Source organism: Rhincodon typus, chromosome 15 (assembly GCF_021869965.1).
Source record: "Rhincodon typus isolate 14 chromosome 15, sRhiTyp1.1, whole genome shotgun sequence".
NCBI lineage: Eukaryota > Metazoa > Chordata > Chondrichthyes > Orectolobiformes > Rhincodontidae > Rhincodon > Rhincodon typus.
Genome location: NC_063346.1, coordinates 23,902,140 through 23,921,641, shown reverse-complemented (window position 1 = coordinate 23,921,641; position 19,502 = coordinate 23,902,140). Strand labels below are relative to the sequence as shown.

Genomic DNA, 19,502 nt, shown 5'->3' with positions numbered 1-19,502 from the left:
GTTTAACCTGGTGCGGAGTCTTCTCCGGTTGGAGCTATCCCTGTTGTTGCGTGTGAGCTGGTCCTATAATTGAACAAAAACTGGGACAGTTTGGTCTCTATTGACACCATGGGCTGCTGTTTAAGCCTGCCTTCAACATTTGAACCACTGCTTCCGCTAGACCATTGGACGACAGATGATATGGAGCTGTTCTTATGTGCCATTGGACTTTAAGAAATATTCGAATTCCCTGCTGCTAAATGACATACCGTTGTCAGTGACCAATATTTCTGGGAGTCCATTTGCCGCGAACAATACTCGCAGCTTCTAGGTCATCATCCCCAAGTTTACTAAACAAATTTTGTGCACGTCCAACCACTTTGAATGGGTATCCACAATGACCAGGAACATTGAACCCATGAAAGGGCCATCATAAGTTGACATGCAACCGAGTCCAGAGTTTACCTGGTCATTCCACGAATATGGGGGGTACTGATGATGGCAATTTTTGTCCATGTTGATATTCAGGGCACCGCCCCACCAGTGCAGCTCTGTCAGCATCCATCCCTGGCCACCAGACATAGCTTCTTGCTAGCATCTTGGAAACCCCTGGATGACTCTGGAGAAGTTTGGCCAGTATCTGGCGTGACCTTTACTCGGGACAATCATCCTTTCTCCCCTCAGTAATATGCCATCCTCTATGGTGATCTAGTCTTACCTGGTCCAAAAAGATTTCAATCCTGGTTGCGATGGCCCTTCTGTTTTCCCCATTACCACTAACTGTTTCAGTTTCACTAGGACAGGATCTTTTTGTGTCCACAGTCAGATATTGTCTGCAGTGACTGGAAGGGTGTCCAGAAAGTTTAAAACCAGAAAGGTCTCTTCCGGGGAGGCACCACCAGTGGAATATCTGCCAGTGGGAAGCCACTCAAGGCATCTGCATTAGTCACTTGGCTGCCTGGATGGTGTTCTAACTTGTATGTGCTGACAATAAGGGCCCAGTGTTGAATTCTCCTGGAATTATGGGCAGCACTGCCTTGTCTTTCTTCAGTCACCTTGTCATGGGTTTGTGATCTGTTACTATGACAAATTCCCATCCATAAAGGCACTGGTGGAACTTCCTCACACCAAAGATGACCGCCAAACCCTCCTGTCTCTAGGCATAACAAGGTGTAGAGCTGGATGAACACAGCAGGCCAGGCAGCATCAGAGGAGCAGGAAGGCTGACGTTTCGGGTCTGGAGTGGGGGAGGGGAAGGGGACTCTGAAATAAAAAGAGAGAGGGGGAGGCGATGATAGAAGGTGGATAGAGGAGCAGATAGGTGGAGAGAAGACGGACGGGTCAAGGAGGTGAGGATGAAGCCAGTACAGGTGACTGTGGGTAGGGAGTTGGGATAGGGGTTAGTCGGTGAGGAGAGAGGGGCGGATAGGTGGGAGGGAAGATGGACAGGTCAAGGAGGCGGGGATGAGGCTAGTAGGTAGGAGGTGGGGTTGGGGTTGGTTAGTGAGGTGGGAGGAGCGGATAGGTGGGAGAAAAGACGGACAGGTCAGGGAGGCAGGGACGAGATGGGCTGGTCTTGGGATGAGGTCGGGGTGGGGAGATTTTGAAGCTTGTAAAATCCACATTGAGACCATTTGGCTGCAGAATTCCCAGGCGGAATATGAGGTGCTGTTCCTCCAGCCTTTGGGTGGCATTGTTGTGGCAATGGAGGAGGCCCAGGATGGACATGTTGTCCAAAGAGTGGGAGGGGTAGTTGAAATGATTCGCGACTGGGAGGTGTTGTCGTTTTTCACGAGCCGAGCATAGGTGCTCCACAAAGCGGTTTCCAAGCCTCCGCTTGGTTTCCCCGATGTAGAGATGTACATTCTTAGTATAATTTTTGGGAATGGAATATGAAATTTCTGTCTTGTGATACGTCAAAACTTTAAATTTGACAAGTTGCTGTAACATTGGTTGAATCTGTCATTGATGTGTCAAACTGTTGATTGTGAGTTCTGAAATATGTGTGGCTTCAAAATAAAATGAGGGGAATGATTCGACCATTCACTTTTAAATATGATCATACTTTGACATGACCTTAAATTGTCTTGATTGGGACTTGACATTCTAAATTGTGATGAACAAACATTAATTATCTACTTACAACCTTGTAATCCCATAACTATTCTGATTTGCAGCTTATAAATGAAGGCAATTTTGTGCTAACATTTTAAATGTTGAGTTATCTGTATTCAACTTAATTAACAGTTAACAGCAAAGTAAACAATATGCTTAAAACATCGAACCATGCGAGAAGGCTGCACTTCTTTATTCCATGAGGCACTTTGCTGGACGAAAGCAATTGAATTTAGTTACATAATTGGTGTTAACTAGTTGATCTGATGGTGCTTGATACATGATCATCAAGTAGAACATTAAATTTACCTGCAAATAACTTCACTTTTATACTTCATAAAGGTTAAATTCCTGGAAGTGCTTTAGGAAAAAGGCAACTTTAATAAAATGTCCCTTTTGAAAACTGTTTTTGTGGTTCAGGATTAGCTCCCAATGCGTCATTCTTCACCAGTGCGTATGTAGCATTCTGAAGCTTACTTTACAAAGTATGATTGTCTGGCTATTTGATTAGGATTATGTTATGTTACCTGGACACTGATATTGCTTTTTTTCTTTCCCCATGTAGTTTCAGCTTTTAATCTGTAGTCGCTTGACAATGCATTGGCTTTGAGGTGGGTGCTGGAAGCTGACTTGGAAAATGTTGTTTCTTGGCACCAGCCTGAGCTGTGAAGTTAAAAGTTTAGCCATACAGAGCAGGAATGTCGTAGGCTTAACACTTAGTCCATGCAAAACTTTGGTAACAGTAGTTTGGCGGATGGAGGGAGATTGCTGTTAGGGTTCTAACAATTGACTTTAAACTCCACAATGAATCCAAAGAGACATTAATAAGTATTAATAAGTAGTATACAAATAGGCATTTAATTGCCAGACACTTTTCAATATATCGTGAGTGATGTGATGAATCTTGGGATGTTGGATAAGAAGGCCATCCGCTGCTTGAATAATGAAGATCTAAAAAGGGACTGAGGGACTAAGGAACAAAAGAAGCCAAGAGAACAGGTAAACAAATTCGTAAAATAGCTTTGCAGTTTAATAAAGCTAAAAAATCAAACAAATGCAGTGCATTTTTGGAAGTATAGACTTGAAAGTAGGTTCTGGTCAAACTTGTATAGTACCTTGGACCATATTTTCAAAAATGAGCACGATTATGGTAATGTGTAATTCAAAAAGCGACACAGAAGGATTATAAAGTTATAAACCAATTTCAGAAACAGTGATAACAGATCTGCAAAGATATGACTGCTAGAGCAGCAAGGCTGCTGAAAAGACTGGTCTGCTTTCTTTCGAGAATGGAAGGCTGAGGAATGACCTTATAGAACCCTTTAAGATAATGAAGGGATTTGATAGGACATGGATATGATAGTTTCACTTTTTGGGGAGGTCACATTATTGAGAGCATAAATACAATATGTAAGATATGAATAAGGAATTCAGGAGAAATATCATTACCAAGTGAGATAAGGATGTCGATGCTAGCACAGGAAATGGCTTACACATGCATAATGGCCACTTGGATGAGTTACAAATTCTGGGAATTTGAGTTCTACTGCTAGAGGGTGCGGTCTCAGGACAAAACATTAGACATTTATTACTGAGATGGGGAGAGATCTTTCATTTGGAATGTTGCGGATCTTTGGAATTTTCTAGCAAAGTGCACTGTGTGTACTCAGTTGTTGGACACGGAAGGAATCAAATGATTGTGGGCAGGGGTAGGTGGATGGTGAGGGATGGGAATGGAAAGAGGAGAAAATTGGCCAGAATAAAAAAAATTACTTTCCAGAACTAGCTTGGATAATGTGATTTTGCTGATGGGCCTTATTAGTGGTCATTTAAATCATTTTAGAAATGAGATACAGCTGTATTTTTGAGTTCTATGCATGGTAAAGAGTTTTTTAAAAATCTATTTGGTTGCTATTTTATATGTTTAGCCTGCAGAGGTTATGAATTTCAATGGAATTGTCTTCTGTAAAACAGTCATAAATACAACTTCTATGTAAACTTTTACGTATAATGTTGAAATTAACTTGCATTCATGAATTAGAAGGTTAGGCTGTATAATTAAACCTTTTGTCTCAACATTGATGGTCTTTCGGTGAAAGCCTAAAATAAATCTTGATCGTGGAAAAGAATGTGGACCTGCTTTGTGTGTAATCCTTGGAACTGTTATAGTGAAACCAGTGTTGCAAGGAAAGTCTGAAGACCAAGGCTCATAAATGATGGCAAACTGAATATTTATCTGTATAATGGGCAAACACATCCAACAAAGGCCCCTTTTGCAATAGATGGTGGGGAATTTAACAGCCTTCGGCTAGTCTCTGTTTGTCTTAAACTTGGACTGATTTTCTGTAAATATGCTTTTCTTTGAAAGGGTTGTGTCATTAGATCATTTCACCTGAAATTTTCTGGCTTGCCTAGAACATGTACAATAAATGCCCTTATTTGACTCTTTGGGAAATTTAAACTTCAGTGTCTATAAATCGCCTCAGTGCCATTAGTATAGCTTTTCCTCAGTATATTAATGAACAGGGTTATTCAACAGTGTATTTTAATTTGCCTTTGCACGTAGCAATTGTAGATTTGATGACATGGGAACAGAAAAGCTGGAGTAGGTAATAGAAACATAAAAACATAGAAGATAGGTGAAGGAGTGGGCCATTCAACCTTTCAGGACTGCTCCGCCATTCAGTATGATCATGGCTGATTTTTGAGCTCAATACCCTAATCATGCTACTCTCCCTTGCTCCCCCATATCCCTTGATCCCTTTTGCTACAAGAGCTACCCTCTCCTTGAAAACACAATGTTTGAACCTCAACGTCTTTCTGTGGTCGTGAATTCCATAAGCCGCACTCTCTGGGGGAAGAAATTTCTCCTTATTTTAGTCCTAAAAGGTTTACCCTTATCCTTAAACTATGACCCCTGGTTCTGGACTACCCTACCATCAGGAACATCCTTCCTGCATCTAATGTGTCTAGTTGTGTTTGAATTTTATAGGTTTCAAAAGGATCCCTCCGTCATTCTTCTAAACTCCAATGAATACAATCCTAAACAACTCAATGTCTGCTCATACGCCAGTCCTGCCATCCCTGAAATCAATTTGATAAACCTTCACTGCACTCCCTCTATAACAAGAACATGCTTCCTCAGATAAGGAGACCAAAACTGCCTCAATATTCCAGGTGTGGCCTCACAAATTCCTAATATAATTGCAGTTAGACATCCTTGTCTAATTCTCTGACTATAAATGCCAACATGTAGTTTTCTTCTTTACTGCCTGCTGCACTGCTGCCTACTTTCAATGACTAGTGCACGAGGACACCCACATCTTACTGAACATAACCTTCTCTCAATTTACAGCCATTTAAATAATAATCTACCTTCCTATTTTTGCTACAAAGTGGATAACCTAACATTTATTCACATTATACTGCATCTGACATGCATTCAGATTGTCCAAATCACGTTGAAATTTCTGTATCCTCCTCACAGCTCACCCTTCCACCCAGCTTTGTGTCATCTGCGAATTTTAAGAAATTACATTTAATGCCCTCATCTAAATCATTAACATATGCTCTCAATAGCTGAGGTACTAGCACTGGGGTACTGCAAGGATCACTAGTCACTGCCTGCCATTCAGAAAAAGACGCATTTATTCCTACTGTTTGTTTCCAGTCTGCTAACAAATTTTCTATCCATGTCAATGCACTACTCCCAATCCCAATCACTTTTTAATTTCTTATGTGGAACTTCATTGAAAGTCTTCTGAAAGTCCAAATAAACCGTATCCACTAGCTCCACCTGACCAACTCTACTGATTATCTCCTTGAAGAATTCCAGAAGATTTGTCATGCATGATTTCGCATTTGTAAATCCATGGCGACTGTATCACTCATTTCTAAGTGGTCTGCTATAAAATCCTCGAAAATGGACTCTAGCATCTTCCCCACTACCGAATTCAGTCTCACTGGTTTATAATTCACTGTTTTCTCTCCACCTCCACGAGTAAATGGTGGGGTTACATTATCTACCTTCCAATCAGTAGGAACTGTTTCAGAGTCTAAAGAATAGTGGAAGATGATCATCAATGCATCCCCTATTTCTAGGGCCACTTCCTTAAGTACCCTGGGCTGTTGGTTATTGGGCCCTGGGGATTTATTAGCTTTTAATCCAATCAATTTCTCCAACACCATTTCTCTACTGATACAGATTTACTTCAGTTCCTCCCTCTCAGTAAACCCTGTGATCTCCATCATTTCTGGCACCTTATTTGTATCCTCCTTTGTGAAGAACAGATGCAAAGTATAAATTTAGTTTGTCAGCCGTTTCTTTGTTTCCCATTATAAATTTTCAATTCGAAAGCCTGTCTGCTATTTGTACATTGTTATAATGCGATAGAGACCGATAATTCCTTTGAAGAGATGAATTTCCCAATGACCAATAGAAAGAACTGTATGATACGATTTCATTTAAGGCTCTTCCTGCAACAAACAAGCTAAAATCCCTGTATGTTAAATATTAGTTAACAGGCAACTAAAAAATCAAATTAAGGAAGATATTTTCATTTTCACTAATGCAACTGAAATATGCTCTACACAATGCTTTTATTGTGTGCTATGCTTCTGACAGAAATGTAGAATTAAAGAAACAGTCCCAAAGTAATTCCCAGCGCTCAGTAGAGGTGGAAAAGCAGATCTGGCAGCATCTGTGAAGAACAAAACAGTTAACATTTCGGGTCCGGTGACCCTTCCTCAGAACGGAGGAAGGGTCACCGGAACCAAAACTTTAACTCTGATTTTTTTCTTCACAAATGCTGCCAGACCTGCTGAGCTTTTCCAGCAACTTTGTTTTTGTTCCAGCAGTTAAGTTCCCTGTTTGTTTGAAACCAACTCTTAAAATCATCTAGTTTGAACACAAATTATTCCTGATTATCCACACCAGTACTTTCTTTGCATCTGGCTTTGTACCATGAGTAACTGTGAAAGATGTTAAAATTGCCACACCACCACAATGGGTTTTTTTTGAATTTCTCTTCTTTGCATAATTGAACAAACAGACGTTTCTCCAAACTGAGATGTTAAATCTTTTCCCAGCATTCTCTTTTTATAAACTTTGCATTAAAGGTACTTTTCAAAATGTAATCATCTTAAGAAGTTCAGTGTTTATCAATGCACACGTAATAAATTACATTGATAATTAGCCAGTTGGATAGCTAGTTAAGCTTATGAATATGACAGTTCGTGTTCATCTGAAATGCAACTATGTTGTACAAATGCATTCAAGATATCCAAGAATAAACGTGTATGGTAGCTATTTGAAATCTTATTGAAGATTTGCTGAGAAGAGTGAGTTTGTGTATGAGACTTTTTAATGCAAGAATTAATATTTATTGATGTCCAATATTATATATTATCTCCTTCGTGAAATAGTATTCACACAAGACTTTATTCAATTTCATATAATCATTGTAGTCTGAAGTTTGGTCTCGGCTACAGTTCTGTGGAAGAATTAGATTCTGGAGCAGTCAACATTAACAAGATGCTGCTAGAAAAAAAAAACACATTATTTGTAGTGTAAGAATTTGTCGTTTTCTTGGCTTTTGCTAATTCCTCCGAATGGTCTTGAAGGTTGAATGATCCAACTGATGATAACTCTTTTGTTAATATTGTTCTCTGTTTGATCCAACAGGCAATACATTTGAGATATGGGATAAGATTAAATTAGGCAAATTAATCAGTGCTAGGTCCACTTCCTTTCTCTTAGATGTCAATGTACATATTGTTAGTACTATTTCCTGTGTAATCAAGTACATTTCCTGACTTGTTTCATTCTTTTAGTGAAAAACAGATACAATTCAATTTCAGCACAAATGCAAACTCACAGGTAAACTACTAATTCCATTCTCCCACAATAACTAACAAACTATTAGATTGAAAGATTCTGCATCACTATCATTGACACCTGTTAGCTTTTTGAAAAACGTAACTGTCCGTTCAGTTGTTCTCGCATCTTAGTTTTCATAGTGCTGCATATAGATTGTGCTTTTGGAAAGTCAAGATTAATTATGACAGCCTCCTTAGTGTACCATGAAGCCAAAGCTGAAACACAGAATCCTGTTTAGGCAAGTTTGCTTTAACTATATTCTGATTTCAGTAATGCAAAATGAAGACCTAGGGGAGGGAACTGTTAGTGACTGTTTTTGTTGCAATTAGAAATGGAGCTTTAAGCACTTAGAGCTCCAAATAGCGTCACTAGTGGGTATGCACACTTATGGGGCAAATTGCACCTGATGGCACAACCACATTATTGCAGTGATTTGTGCATGTGCACTCTCAAATAACTCCACAGAGGCTGGTATCCTGTAACCAAGTCACTCTTTATTTACATGTGCATAGTGCTCGACACTGGTCCGGCTTCCTTAGAGCATACAGGACGTCTGACATTCTTGTTACTATCTGTCAGTGAGGGCCCCCGGATTGGACCAGGCTAACAGCCCCAAACAGAGAACTCATATTCTTTAATGTCCATCTGCCTGACCTCGTGACATTTACTACATGCCTCCCCCTTTAAGTCCAGAGATGTAGGCCCATTCTTTTTCTTGTAGCCTCTCCTGGAGCATTTGTGCACCCCATCTGGCTGTCCTGACTCAGCCTCGGATATGGGCGACGTGTACCAGACGACAGCCCTCTTATTGCATCTCAGAAGAAATTCCTTTTCTTCAGGTGGTAAAGATGTTGAAGCTGCGGCATTTACTATGTCCATCTCGGATTCCAAAGTTTCTTTGACGCTAGACAGAGCAGCAGAACCTATGGGTTCCAACAGCCTTTCTAGATGTTCTGAAGAGTCGAGTATATTTTGCTGCTGTCCTGTTTGCAAGTTTGCAGCTTTCATGTGGTCCACATGCTTGTTCAGCATGTCCTCACCTTCCTGAACTTTGTGCATGATGGGACCTGACCTCATGTCGACTGTGCCAATTACCCATGCCGGGCCATTTATAAAGTCATACAGCCCAGAAACAGACCCTTCGATCCAACCAGTCCATGCCGACCATAATACCAAATTAAACTAGTCCCACCTGCCTGCTGTTGGCCCATATCCCTCCAAACCTTTCATATTCATATACTCATCCAAATGTCCTTCAAACATGTGAACAACCTCTGGGTAAAAAATTGCCCCTTATGTCTGTTTTAAATCTCTCTCCTCTCAACATAAAAATGTGCCCCCTAGTCTTCGAATCCCCCATCCTAGGAAAAAGACAATTACCATTAACTCTATCTATACCCCTCATTATTTTATAAACTTCTAAAAGGTTGCCGCTCAACCTCCTATGCTCCAGTGAAAAAAGCCCCCGCCTATCCAGCCTTTCTTTATAACTCAAACCTTCCATATTTGGCAACATTCTCGTAAATCTCTTCTGAACCCTCTCCAGCTTAATAATATCCTTCCTATAACTGGGTGACCAGAACTGGACACAGTATTCCAGAAGTGGCCTCACCAATGTCCCGCACAACCTTAACATGACTTGCCAACTCCTATACTGAAAGGACTGAGCGATGAAGGCAAGCATGTCAAACACCTTTTTAACCACCCTGTCTAAATGTGACGCAAACTTCAAAGAATTATGCACCTGAACTGTTTTACAACTCTACACAAGGCCCTATCATTAGTTATATAAGCTCTACCCTTGTTTGTTGTACCAAAATTCAATACCTCGCATTTATCCAGATTAAACACCATCTGCCATTTGTCAGCCCATTGTCCCATTTGATAAAGATCCCTTTGTAATCTTAGAAAATCTTCTTTACTTTCTACTATGCCACCAATTTTGGTGTCATCCACAAACTTAGATCCAAATCGTTTAAAAAAATTAAAAACAAAAGAGGACCCAGAACTGATCCCTGTGGAACACCGCTGGTCACAGGCCTCCAGTCCGAAAAGCAGCCCTGCATCACCACTGTCTGTCTCCTGCTGTTAAGCCAATTAGGTTCCTTATTGGCAAGCCCACCCTGAACCCCATGTGACCTAACTTTACTAATTAGTCTACTATGCAGAACCTTGTGAAAGACTTTACTAAAGTTCAAGTAAACAACAGCTACTGCTTTGCCTTCTTCAATCTTCTTGGTGACTTCCTCAAAAAACTCAATCAAGTTTGTGAGATATAATTTTGCTTGCACAAAACCATTTCTTTGTCCCTGAGGTAAACTGTCTTTCTCACTTAGAGGAGTCTTGGCATTCCTAATGCCATGTTATCTCTCCCCACCTCCCTCAATATCTGGGAAGGTCAGGTTGAACCCGCTGCAGAGTCTTCTCCCCATTAGCAACTCTGCTGGAGCTATCCGAGAGTTGTACAAGAAGTGGTCCAGTAATCAAATAGGAATTGGGTCCATTTGGTTTTGAGTGAAGCTGTAGGCTGTTTGTGTAAGCCTGCCTTCAAAGTTTGGACTGCTCTTTCTGCCCATTGGGCAATGGATGGCATGGGGCTGTCCTTATATGCCAAATGCCATTTGACTTTTGGAAATACTTGAATTCCCTGCTGGTAAATGATGGCCCATTGTCTGTGACCAACACTTCTGGGAGTCAGTGCATTGCAAAAGATGCCTGTAGCTTTTCTATCACTGTGTTCAATGAATGAACTCTATGTGCATCCAACTGCTTTGACTAAGCGCTTTGAGTCCATGAAAGGACTGGCATAGTCGATGTGTAAACAGGTCTAGGGCCATTTCCACGAATGTGGGGGAGCCACTGGTGGTAATTTTTATCCTTGGTGTCACTCTGGGCACTGCTCCACCGACTTGGCTATGTCTGCATCTAATCCTGGCCACCAGACATAACTTCTCACCAATATCTTCATTTTGGACATCCCTGGACGGCCCTGGTGGAGTCCAGCCAATATGTGACAGTGACCTTTGCTTGGGACAATCACTTTTGTTCCCCATAATAAAATGCCATTCTCTACTGGTGATCTGGTCATGCTAGGTCCTGAAATGTTTCAGTTCTGGTTGTGATGGCCCTTTTGCTTCCCCCATCAACACTAGCCATTTTAGTTTTGCCAGTATGGGATCTTTTTGTTACCACAATCTGATATTGTCAGCTGTAATTAAAAAGGTGTCCAGATGGTTTGAAACCAGAATGGACTGTTCCTGTGGCAGTACCACTGGTGGTGTATCTGCCAGCAGGAGGTGGCTCAAGGCATCTGCATTTGCTACTTGGCCTGGACAGTGTTCCAATTTATTATTTTACACACTTAGAATGAGACCCTGCCAGCTATGGGTGACACAGCCTTGTCCTCTTTAAGTAGATCTAGAAGATGTTGGTGGACAGTTACTATTACAAAATTGCATTCATAAAGGAATTGGTGTAACTTTCTCACACCAAAGATGACTGCCAATCCTTCCTTCTCTGTCTGGACATATTTGCGCTCTGTATCAGTCAAAGTTTGGGAAGCATATGCTTTGGGGCATTCCTCTCCATTAGGCCATCTATGAGCCAACACTACCCTGATACCATATGGGAAGGCATCACATGTCATCGCAAGATCTCACTTGGGATTTTAGTGTGCCACACCTTAAACAATGATAGCAGCTTCTTAACTTCCCTAAAGGCTATGTCTCGCCTATGAGACATTTCCAAGGTGAACCCTGTTTCAGTAGCAGGTGTAAGGGTGCCAGGATGGAGGCCAGGTTATGTATGAACTTTCCCTGATAATTCACCAATCCATGGAAAGACGTAAGGTCCGATACAGATGTAGGAACTGGGGCACCTTTGATCACCCTAACTTTATCATCCAGTGATGTGTAACCTGGTTTTGTCAGTTCTGTAGCCAAAGAAGGTCACTCGGGTTGCCTGGAACACACATTTTTCCCTTAAAGACATACACACAAGTTGGAGAAATGTCTAAGGACTATGTCTAAGCTCTTTAAGTGCTCTTTATTGATATTCCCTGTTATTAGCACATCATCCAGATGAATGGCAACCTGGAGCAGACCTTGTAAACTGTTCTCCATTGTCTGCTGAAAATGGCACAAGCTGATGATACCCCAAATGGCAGTCTCATATATTGGTACAAATCATTATGAATACTAATTGTAGTATAATTCTGGAAATCCTATTCTAACCACAACTACAAGCATGCATGGCTCATGTCCAGCTTCATGAATGAAAACCACCCTCCCCTCCCCGCTGCCAGTTTTGTGTATAATCCTCTACGCGAGGAATTTGTATTTATCCAGCTGCAAGAAGTGGTTTACTGAATCAGAGATAGTAGGAACTGCAGATGCTGGAGAATCCGAGACAACAAGGTGCAGAGCTGGATGAACACAGCAGGCCAAGCAGCATCACAGGAGCAGAAAGGCTGACGTTTCAGGCCTAGACCCTTCATCAGAAATGGGGGAGGTGAAGGGGGTTCTGAAATAAATAGGGAGAGAAGGGGAGGCGGATAGAAAATGGATAGAGGAGAGGATAGGTGGAGAGGAAACAGACAGGTCGAAGAGGCGGGGATGGAGCCAGTGAAGGTGAGTTTAGGTGGGGAGTTAGGGAGGGGATAGGTCAGTCCAGGGAGGATGGACAGGTCAAGGGGGCGGGATGAGGTTAGTAGGTAGGAGATGGAGGTGCGGCTTGAGGTGGGAGGAGGGGATAGGTGGGAGGAAGAACAGGTTAGGGAGGCGGGGAGGAGCTGGGCTGGTTTTGGGATGCGGTAGGGGGAGGGGAGATTTTGAAGCCTGTGAAATCCACATTGATACCATTGGGCTGCAGGGTTCCCAAGCGGAATATGAGTTGCTGTTCCTGCAACCTTCGGGTGGCATTGTTGTGGCACTGCAGGAGGCCCAGGATGGACATGTTGTCTGAGGAATGGGAGAAGTGGCTTACTGTTTGTTTAAAATCCCCACAAAGGTGAACCAACCCATGGGGCTTCACAATCAGTACGACCAGTGCGGCCCATTCTGCAACCTGTACTGGTTTGATGACTCCTTTGCTTTCCAGCTTTCTAATTTCTGCCTGTACTTTTGCGCATAAGGCAAATGGTACTTGGTGGGCCTTATAGAATGATGGAATTGTTTCCTGGTCAATACGCAAGGTAGTCTTGGCTATTTTGATAGTCCCTAGATCTTCCTGAAAAACCTTCGGGTATTTAATTAGACCTTCACTCTGGCAGCCATTTTCTAATTGAAAAATGGTGAACCAATCAAAATCAATCTTTCTCAATGAATTTTGCCCCATCAAGCTTGAACCTGAGGCTTTTACTACAGTTAGTGGTAACTGAACCAACTGCTTCTCGTGCAAGACTGGAACTGCAGTTTACCCTTAATCTGTAAAGGTTCCCAGGTATAGGTTCTCAGTCTAGCTGAGGTCTTATGCAAACTTAAGGGCTGGAGTCCAGAGTGAATTTTGTTAAAGACTGGTTCTACAATCATTGATACAGCCGCACCAGTATCAACCTCCATTAGAACCAGGTGACCATTTAACCAGATGATTACTTTGGTTAAGATTTGAATGTTGCTAAGCAATTTAACTGTTCCAAGCCCGATGTAGGTGGGCTTTCCAGGGTGCCCACTCTCCTGGATACTGGCCAATGAGTTCTGTTATTTAGTTCAGGCCTAGTGGGATTCTCGCTGTATCAGGTCCGCACACTGGCAGCAAGTACAATGGCTTGCTGGCCTGGATCTTGAAGAAAATTTTAAACCCTTTGGCCGAGGCTTGTCTGTGTTTTGGGATTTTGCTGTGGGCTGACCTAGAGTCCCTCTGTTCAGGATATGTCCTGAGTCAGGTTATGCAATTGCCTTCACTCAGGTGGTGTCCCCCAAAGCCCTTTTGGATTGGCGAGGATGTCCACTTCTGCAGCATATATGCAACTCATGCTACTCTTGCTGCAATTTCTAATGACAAAGCCAGTTGTAGTACCTGTTTGAAGTCCATTGGGCTTCAGCTAGTATGCACCTTTGCATGGTTGCGTTATTAAGTCTCACATACCAAGCTGTCTCTCAGCATGTCATTAAGGAGTAAACCAAAGTTACATGCCTCTGCCAGTCATCTTAACCTCATCAAAAATCCTGACATGGATTCCCTTTAAACTGCCAAGTAAAACCAATAGGGGCTCAGAATTAGAGGAGGCTTGGGGGTCATAATATTCCTTAACTAAATCCATAAACTATTGAAAAGTTTTAGTATCTGGTGCCTCAGGAAACTTTAGGCTCCTAATACCAAAAAAAGCTGCAGGTCCACAAGTTATCAGAAGAATTACTTGTTGCTTTTCATCTGCCCAGGAAAAAATAACAAACAATCTTCCACATACTTGGCCCTGTCTTTTAAGGCAGGATCAAAAGAGTCAAGCTTCCCAAATAACGGCATGATGCCCAAAATGCTCATCCCAATTCAAAGACGACTGTTGCAAGTGAATTTCTTCAGGAGCATATATTTTTTTTCCTCATTACCACTGAAGTAACTCCACAGAGGCCAGTATCCCATCACCAAGGCACCCTTTATTTACACATGCATAGTACTCAATACTAGTTTCCTCAGAGCCAGCTCTCAGAATGAGCAGAACCTCTGACATTCCTGTTTATATCTGTCAGTGAGGGCCCCTGTTTGGACCAAATTAACAGCCCCAATCAGGAAACTTATATTCTATGACGTCCACCTGGCTGACCTTGTTATAATCACTACACATTGAATGTCCCCTAGAAGTCTGTCAAGTACACAAACCATGGAGAGAATTAGTATGTAGTGCTGTCTTGACACCACTGGTGTAGCTCAGCAGTTCAAGCTCCCTCAGCTCAGAATATTCCGAAGAAGAGTCACTGAACTTGAAACATTAACTCTCGCTTCTCTCCACTGATGTTGCTAGACCTGCTGAATTTCTTCAACAATTTCTGTTTTTGTTTCATCGTTAAAAGGTGCTAGCCACTCACAGTATTGTTCTCCTGGCTGACACAGGCAATGAACAGTGCAGCTGCACACAGTGATATTCCAAATGAGTTTGCAGAACAGATTTGGCATGCTGACTGCATTACAATCAATAGAAATGGAGTAATCATTTATGATGATTCCTGTGGTAATTTTTCAGAACTCAATTAATTTAGCCTCTCTAGATTTTGGCTGAGGATTGATATAAATCTGCCTGCTGACCATTTTGGTTAGTTTTTCCAGAAAACATTTGATAATGCAAATTTCTCTTTACTGTATGTTTCAATGCAAAGCATTTTTTGAATAATTTAGAATTACCTGTTTTCTATTTTCCACAACGGAAAATCATGTTTATATTGTGTGAAAATCACTCCATCAATTGCCTTGTACATCTGCCAATGTGCTTTTACAGACATTGTGCATTCTTGGCCCTTGAAATATATAAGCAAGACTACGATACTTTTTTACAAGTGTGAAATGTCCACAGTTAGTGATGTTGCCAAAAGCACAGCTTGGTTACAATTGGGTCTATTGAGTGTTGGAGGTTTCAGCGGGTGTAGTGTTGGTTTGTAATCAAACTGTATCCGCCAGTGTAACAAGGGAAACATGAATTAGAAGTATTGTTCAGTGTTTTAGTCACATTATAGGTTGAGCTATTTATGCAGAATGTTTTATGGTGCAATGTGGCCATTGACAAAATAATTACATCACAACACAGTAGAAGAGGGTTTCCAGTAGTTTCCTTCACAGTAAATTCATAGTCTGTTGTGGGTTGATTTTCAATGAAAGACTGTTCTTGCACATATTATTGATATCTTCTTCTGCTGGCAGAGATGTGAGAACGTGTCATTACCAAACTTCTTTGAGCATTGATGTGAGAATATCTAATGAGGAGATTTAAAATAAAAGATCAAGGGTGGCACGGTGGCTCATTGGTTAGCATTACTACCTCACTGCTGCCTCACAGTGCTAGAGACCAGGGTTCGATTCCAGCCTCAGGTGACTGTCTGTGCAGAGTTTGCACATTCTCTCCCTGGGTCTGTGTGGGTTTCCTCCAGGTGCTCCGGTTTCCTCCCACAGTCCAAAGATGTGCAGGCTGGGTGGATTAGCCATGGGAAATGCAGGGTTACAGGGATATGGTAGGGAGGTGGCCCTTGGGGGGAATGCTCTTTGGAGCAGTGTGGACTCAATGGACCAAATGGCCTGCTTCCACTGTAAAGATTCTATGTACTCAGTTAAAATGAAAGAACAACAGCATTTCCATTAACTAATTCAGTACAGAAGGAAGTCATTCAGCCCATCATGACATTTTTTGGAGCAGAAAGACTTAAAAAGGAATCAAAGTTTCTAATTGCTGACTGCTATATAACTTGATGCATTTTCAGTTGTGTCCTTGGGTTAAAATGAACCTAATCATTTAATAATTTGAGAGTAACTGCATTATCTAATCATTAACCTATTTTTATTATGAGGTCAGAATCTGTAGCTTAGAAAATTGCTAATATTTCGCACTGTTATCAGAATTCCTTAATATTCCTGTTGGATTTATGAATCTTAAATTACCTGTCCGGCATTTGATGACTAGATTGTTTGAAAGGAAGGAAACTATTGCTCTATTTTAATCAGTGTCTAGTTTTTCAAAGGCATGAAGGATTGTAGTTCATGCAAAAATAAATTTTCTCTCATTGGGAATTCAAAACTCAAGGCTTACGTCAAGGTGTAAATATCTTTTTAAGTTTTTCTGCATTTTGGTCTAATGTTTTGTGCTTTTTTAAAAATCTTTTTATTCTGAATAATTTGACCCCTGGTTTATAGATTAATCATAAAAGTGAAACTTCATTCTTTTTGTCTTAAGTTTATCTCTATTCACTCTAAAGAAAACATTTCTGTATATCACTTTAGCGACTGAATCTATCTTGCAGCTCCATGGGTGTTTAATTCTTCTGTTGAAAAATGGTGAAGTGTCACACCATTAGATTTCAACTATCATTTGAATTTATCAAACAATAGGAGAGCAATTAAATGAGCAGCATTTACCAATTGTTGATATGCAAATCAACTTCAAGAGCAACACCTGGTCACACTGAAGTGAAAAGCAGTTCCTTGATATGTATTGTACTTTTTTATAGTCTTTCTAATTGATGGATAAAAAGGTTTAACCTTCTTTTACAAAGATTCCACATATGTTGACTGAGTGGAATTGGTTGAACTGTTTAACTCATAAAATTTCTCCTGAAACCAACTGCTGTAATTTCTTGAGTTGGAACAGCTGTGGTCAAAAGTAACTGCCAGTCATCTAAAAACTGAGCAGTGCATGGAACTTGGATGGTTGGGCTGCTTCCCCAAACTTTGGAGACACTTGCAACTTAGCATTGGTATGTGGGTTGTGGTGTCAGTATCACTGGAATAGTAATCCAGAGGCCTAGGCTAATGTTTTAGGGACATAGGTTCAAATCCTGTCATAACAGTTGGTGGAATTTTAAGTCAATTAATTAAGTCTTCAACTAATATTTAGTCATTAATGCTGACAATGATAATTATCATCCATTATTGTTAAAAGAAAAACATCTTTTCGCTCATCCTTTAGGGAAGGAAATCTGTCATCCTTACCTGTTCTGGCCTACATGTGACTCCAAATCACCAGCAATGTGGTTGACTCTTAACTGTTTTCTGAAATGTCACTTAGTTCAAGAGCACTTTAGGATAGGTAACAATTGCTGACCTTTCTGGCAATGTCCGTATTCTATGAATGAATAAAGAACAATATCAAGAGTTGGAGACATTCTGACTGGCTAATTCTGACCACAGCTGTTTTTAATGTGTTAACTTTCATTTTCAAGTTAAATTGGTGTCCATTAGAGCTTTGTTTCCCATGATATTTGTCAGTTACAGTGTATAAGGTACAGATAGCAGGTATACATTTCATTTGATAATGTACAGACAATGAGCAAGTGCTGCTTCAGTATGTTTGCAGTGAGCGAAAAACTGGTAGATTGCCAGTTCTAGCCTTACATATTTGATGATCATTGAGCATTGCTGACATCATCACCTGATGAAGGAATACCTACTATTGCACAACTTCTGTAAGTCCATTTACAGTGCCTGTTGGCAGAGAGGTCCAGCGTTGCATAGGAAGAGATTAACCTACAAGTAGAGAAGAAAGATCATGTCTGAAGGGGAAAAAAAGTACTCTTCCCATGCAAGTATTTTTGGATTGAATTAATACAAATCTTCCAAAAGTGACAATCAAAGAATCTAGAAATATATTAAGACTGATGTACTGTTTAAGAAGTGGATTGTTTTTTGTGTCTTTCCTCAGAGCACACAGGCAGAATGGAGTTGCTGTACAAGGGCCTGTCATTAATGGAGAGAACACAGAAAATGGGGTGTGTGATAGCGCTAAAAGTAATCAGAAACATGCATCCAGCGTGTGTTCCCATTCACCAACATTTAGTGGAATAGGCAAGTACTAACCAAGTTCATTTGGTTTACAACATATTGCCAAACGTGCTGATAATTTTCCCAATTGCTGATACTTTTCAGTACAATGATTTTCTTTGTTGAATAAAGACACATTTCATATTATCCGTACTTTAATCATGAAAATGTTCTGGAAAGTAATCCAGTCCTCTGAGAAGTAAGAGGGCATATTTTTCTTATGACCAAGTATTAAACTATTTGCGTGTTGGTTAACTTTAATGCCTTGCCCACAAAATGCATTTCTTGTTTTTCTTGTAACTGTATCTAACCATTGTACTTTGCAAAATATATTAACATAGTTGCAGAATGCTGAAGACCTGTTGCAGGAAGTGGGTTTGGATGAGCTCTGAAGGAAAATGCACCAAGGTTTTTGTTTTGATCATAAAAATGAAACTTCTGCATTGTATTAAATTTTTTTTTTTGAAGCTATAAGGCCCGTAGGTATTTACTAAAATATCATTTAGAGGCTCCTCTGATGCTGCTTGGCCCGCTGTGTTCATCCAGCTCTACACCTTGCTATCTCATATTCTCCAGCATCGGCAGTTCCTACTATCTCTGAGTCAGTTAAAGCATATAACTACATTTTAATTAAGCATGTTACAGGCTAATTTTTAAGTGGGTGTGTTAGAAACCAGTATTGATCAACTTCATGTCCACGGATTTTATTTTAATTAACAAAGTCAAAACATTTAATTTTTGACAAATATGGTTTCTTTGTGCTGACATTTTGTTTCCTTGCAAAAACGAACTGTCCTGAAAAGGCTTTTGAAGCCACGAATACTGTTACATCACTTTAATAATAGAATTTTGCCCTGCTAGGTTTCGTCTTGTGTCTGACAAGTCAGACTTTTTGGAAACAAAATACCTTGTCTGGAAATCAAGTTTAAAATCTATTTAAAAGAATAATGCACTTGCATGGTCTTTAATTTGAAGATAGCTGGGGTATAGAATCTTTAGGCAAGGTGTGGGGAGGGGTTATTGTGCTATTGGCAAGGAGTCAATCACTGCGGAGTAAGGAGGGATGATTTCTCAG

The 19,502-nt window shown here is 40.7% G+C and overlaps 2 protein-coding genes across 3 annotated transcripts in view; one reads left to right on the top strand and one right to left on the bottom strand.

The window, feature by feature from the left end:
* dhx38 (DEAH (Asp-Glu-Ala-His) box polypeptide 38) overlaps positions 1–19,502 on the bottom strand; it is a 210,461-nt gene that overhangs the window by 58,918 nt on the left and 132,041 nt on the right. The window lies entirely within an intron of this gene.
* The window catches only part of wwp2 (WW domain containing E3 ubiquitin protein ligase 2), a 129,596-nt gene that overhangs the window by 20,250 nt on the left and 89,844 nt on the right, over positions 1–19,502 (top strand). For both annotated transcript variants that reach the window (XR_007263762.1, XM_048605723.1), the window contains exon 3: positions 18,309–18,451. Coding sequence is in view for 1 of the 2 variants with exons in the window: in XM_048605723.1 (XP_048461680.1) it covers positions 18,309–18,451 (143 nt within the window). In the remaining variant the exon portion in view is untranslated. The remainder of the gene's footprint in view (positions 1–18,308; positions 18,452–19,502) is intronic.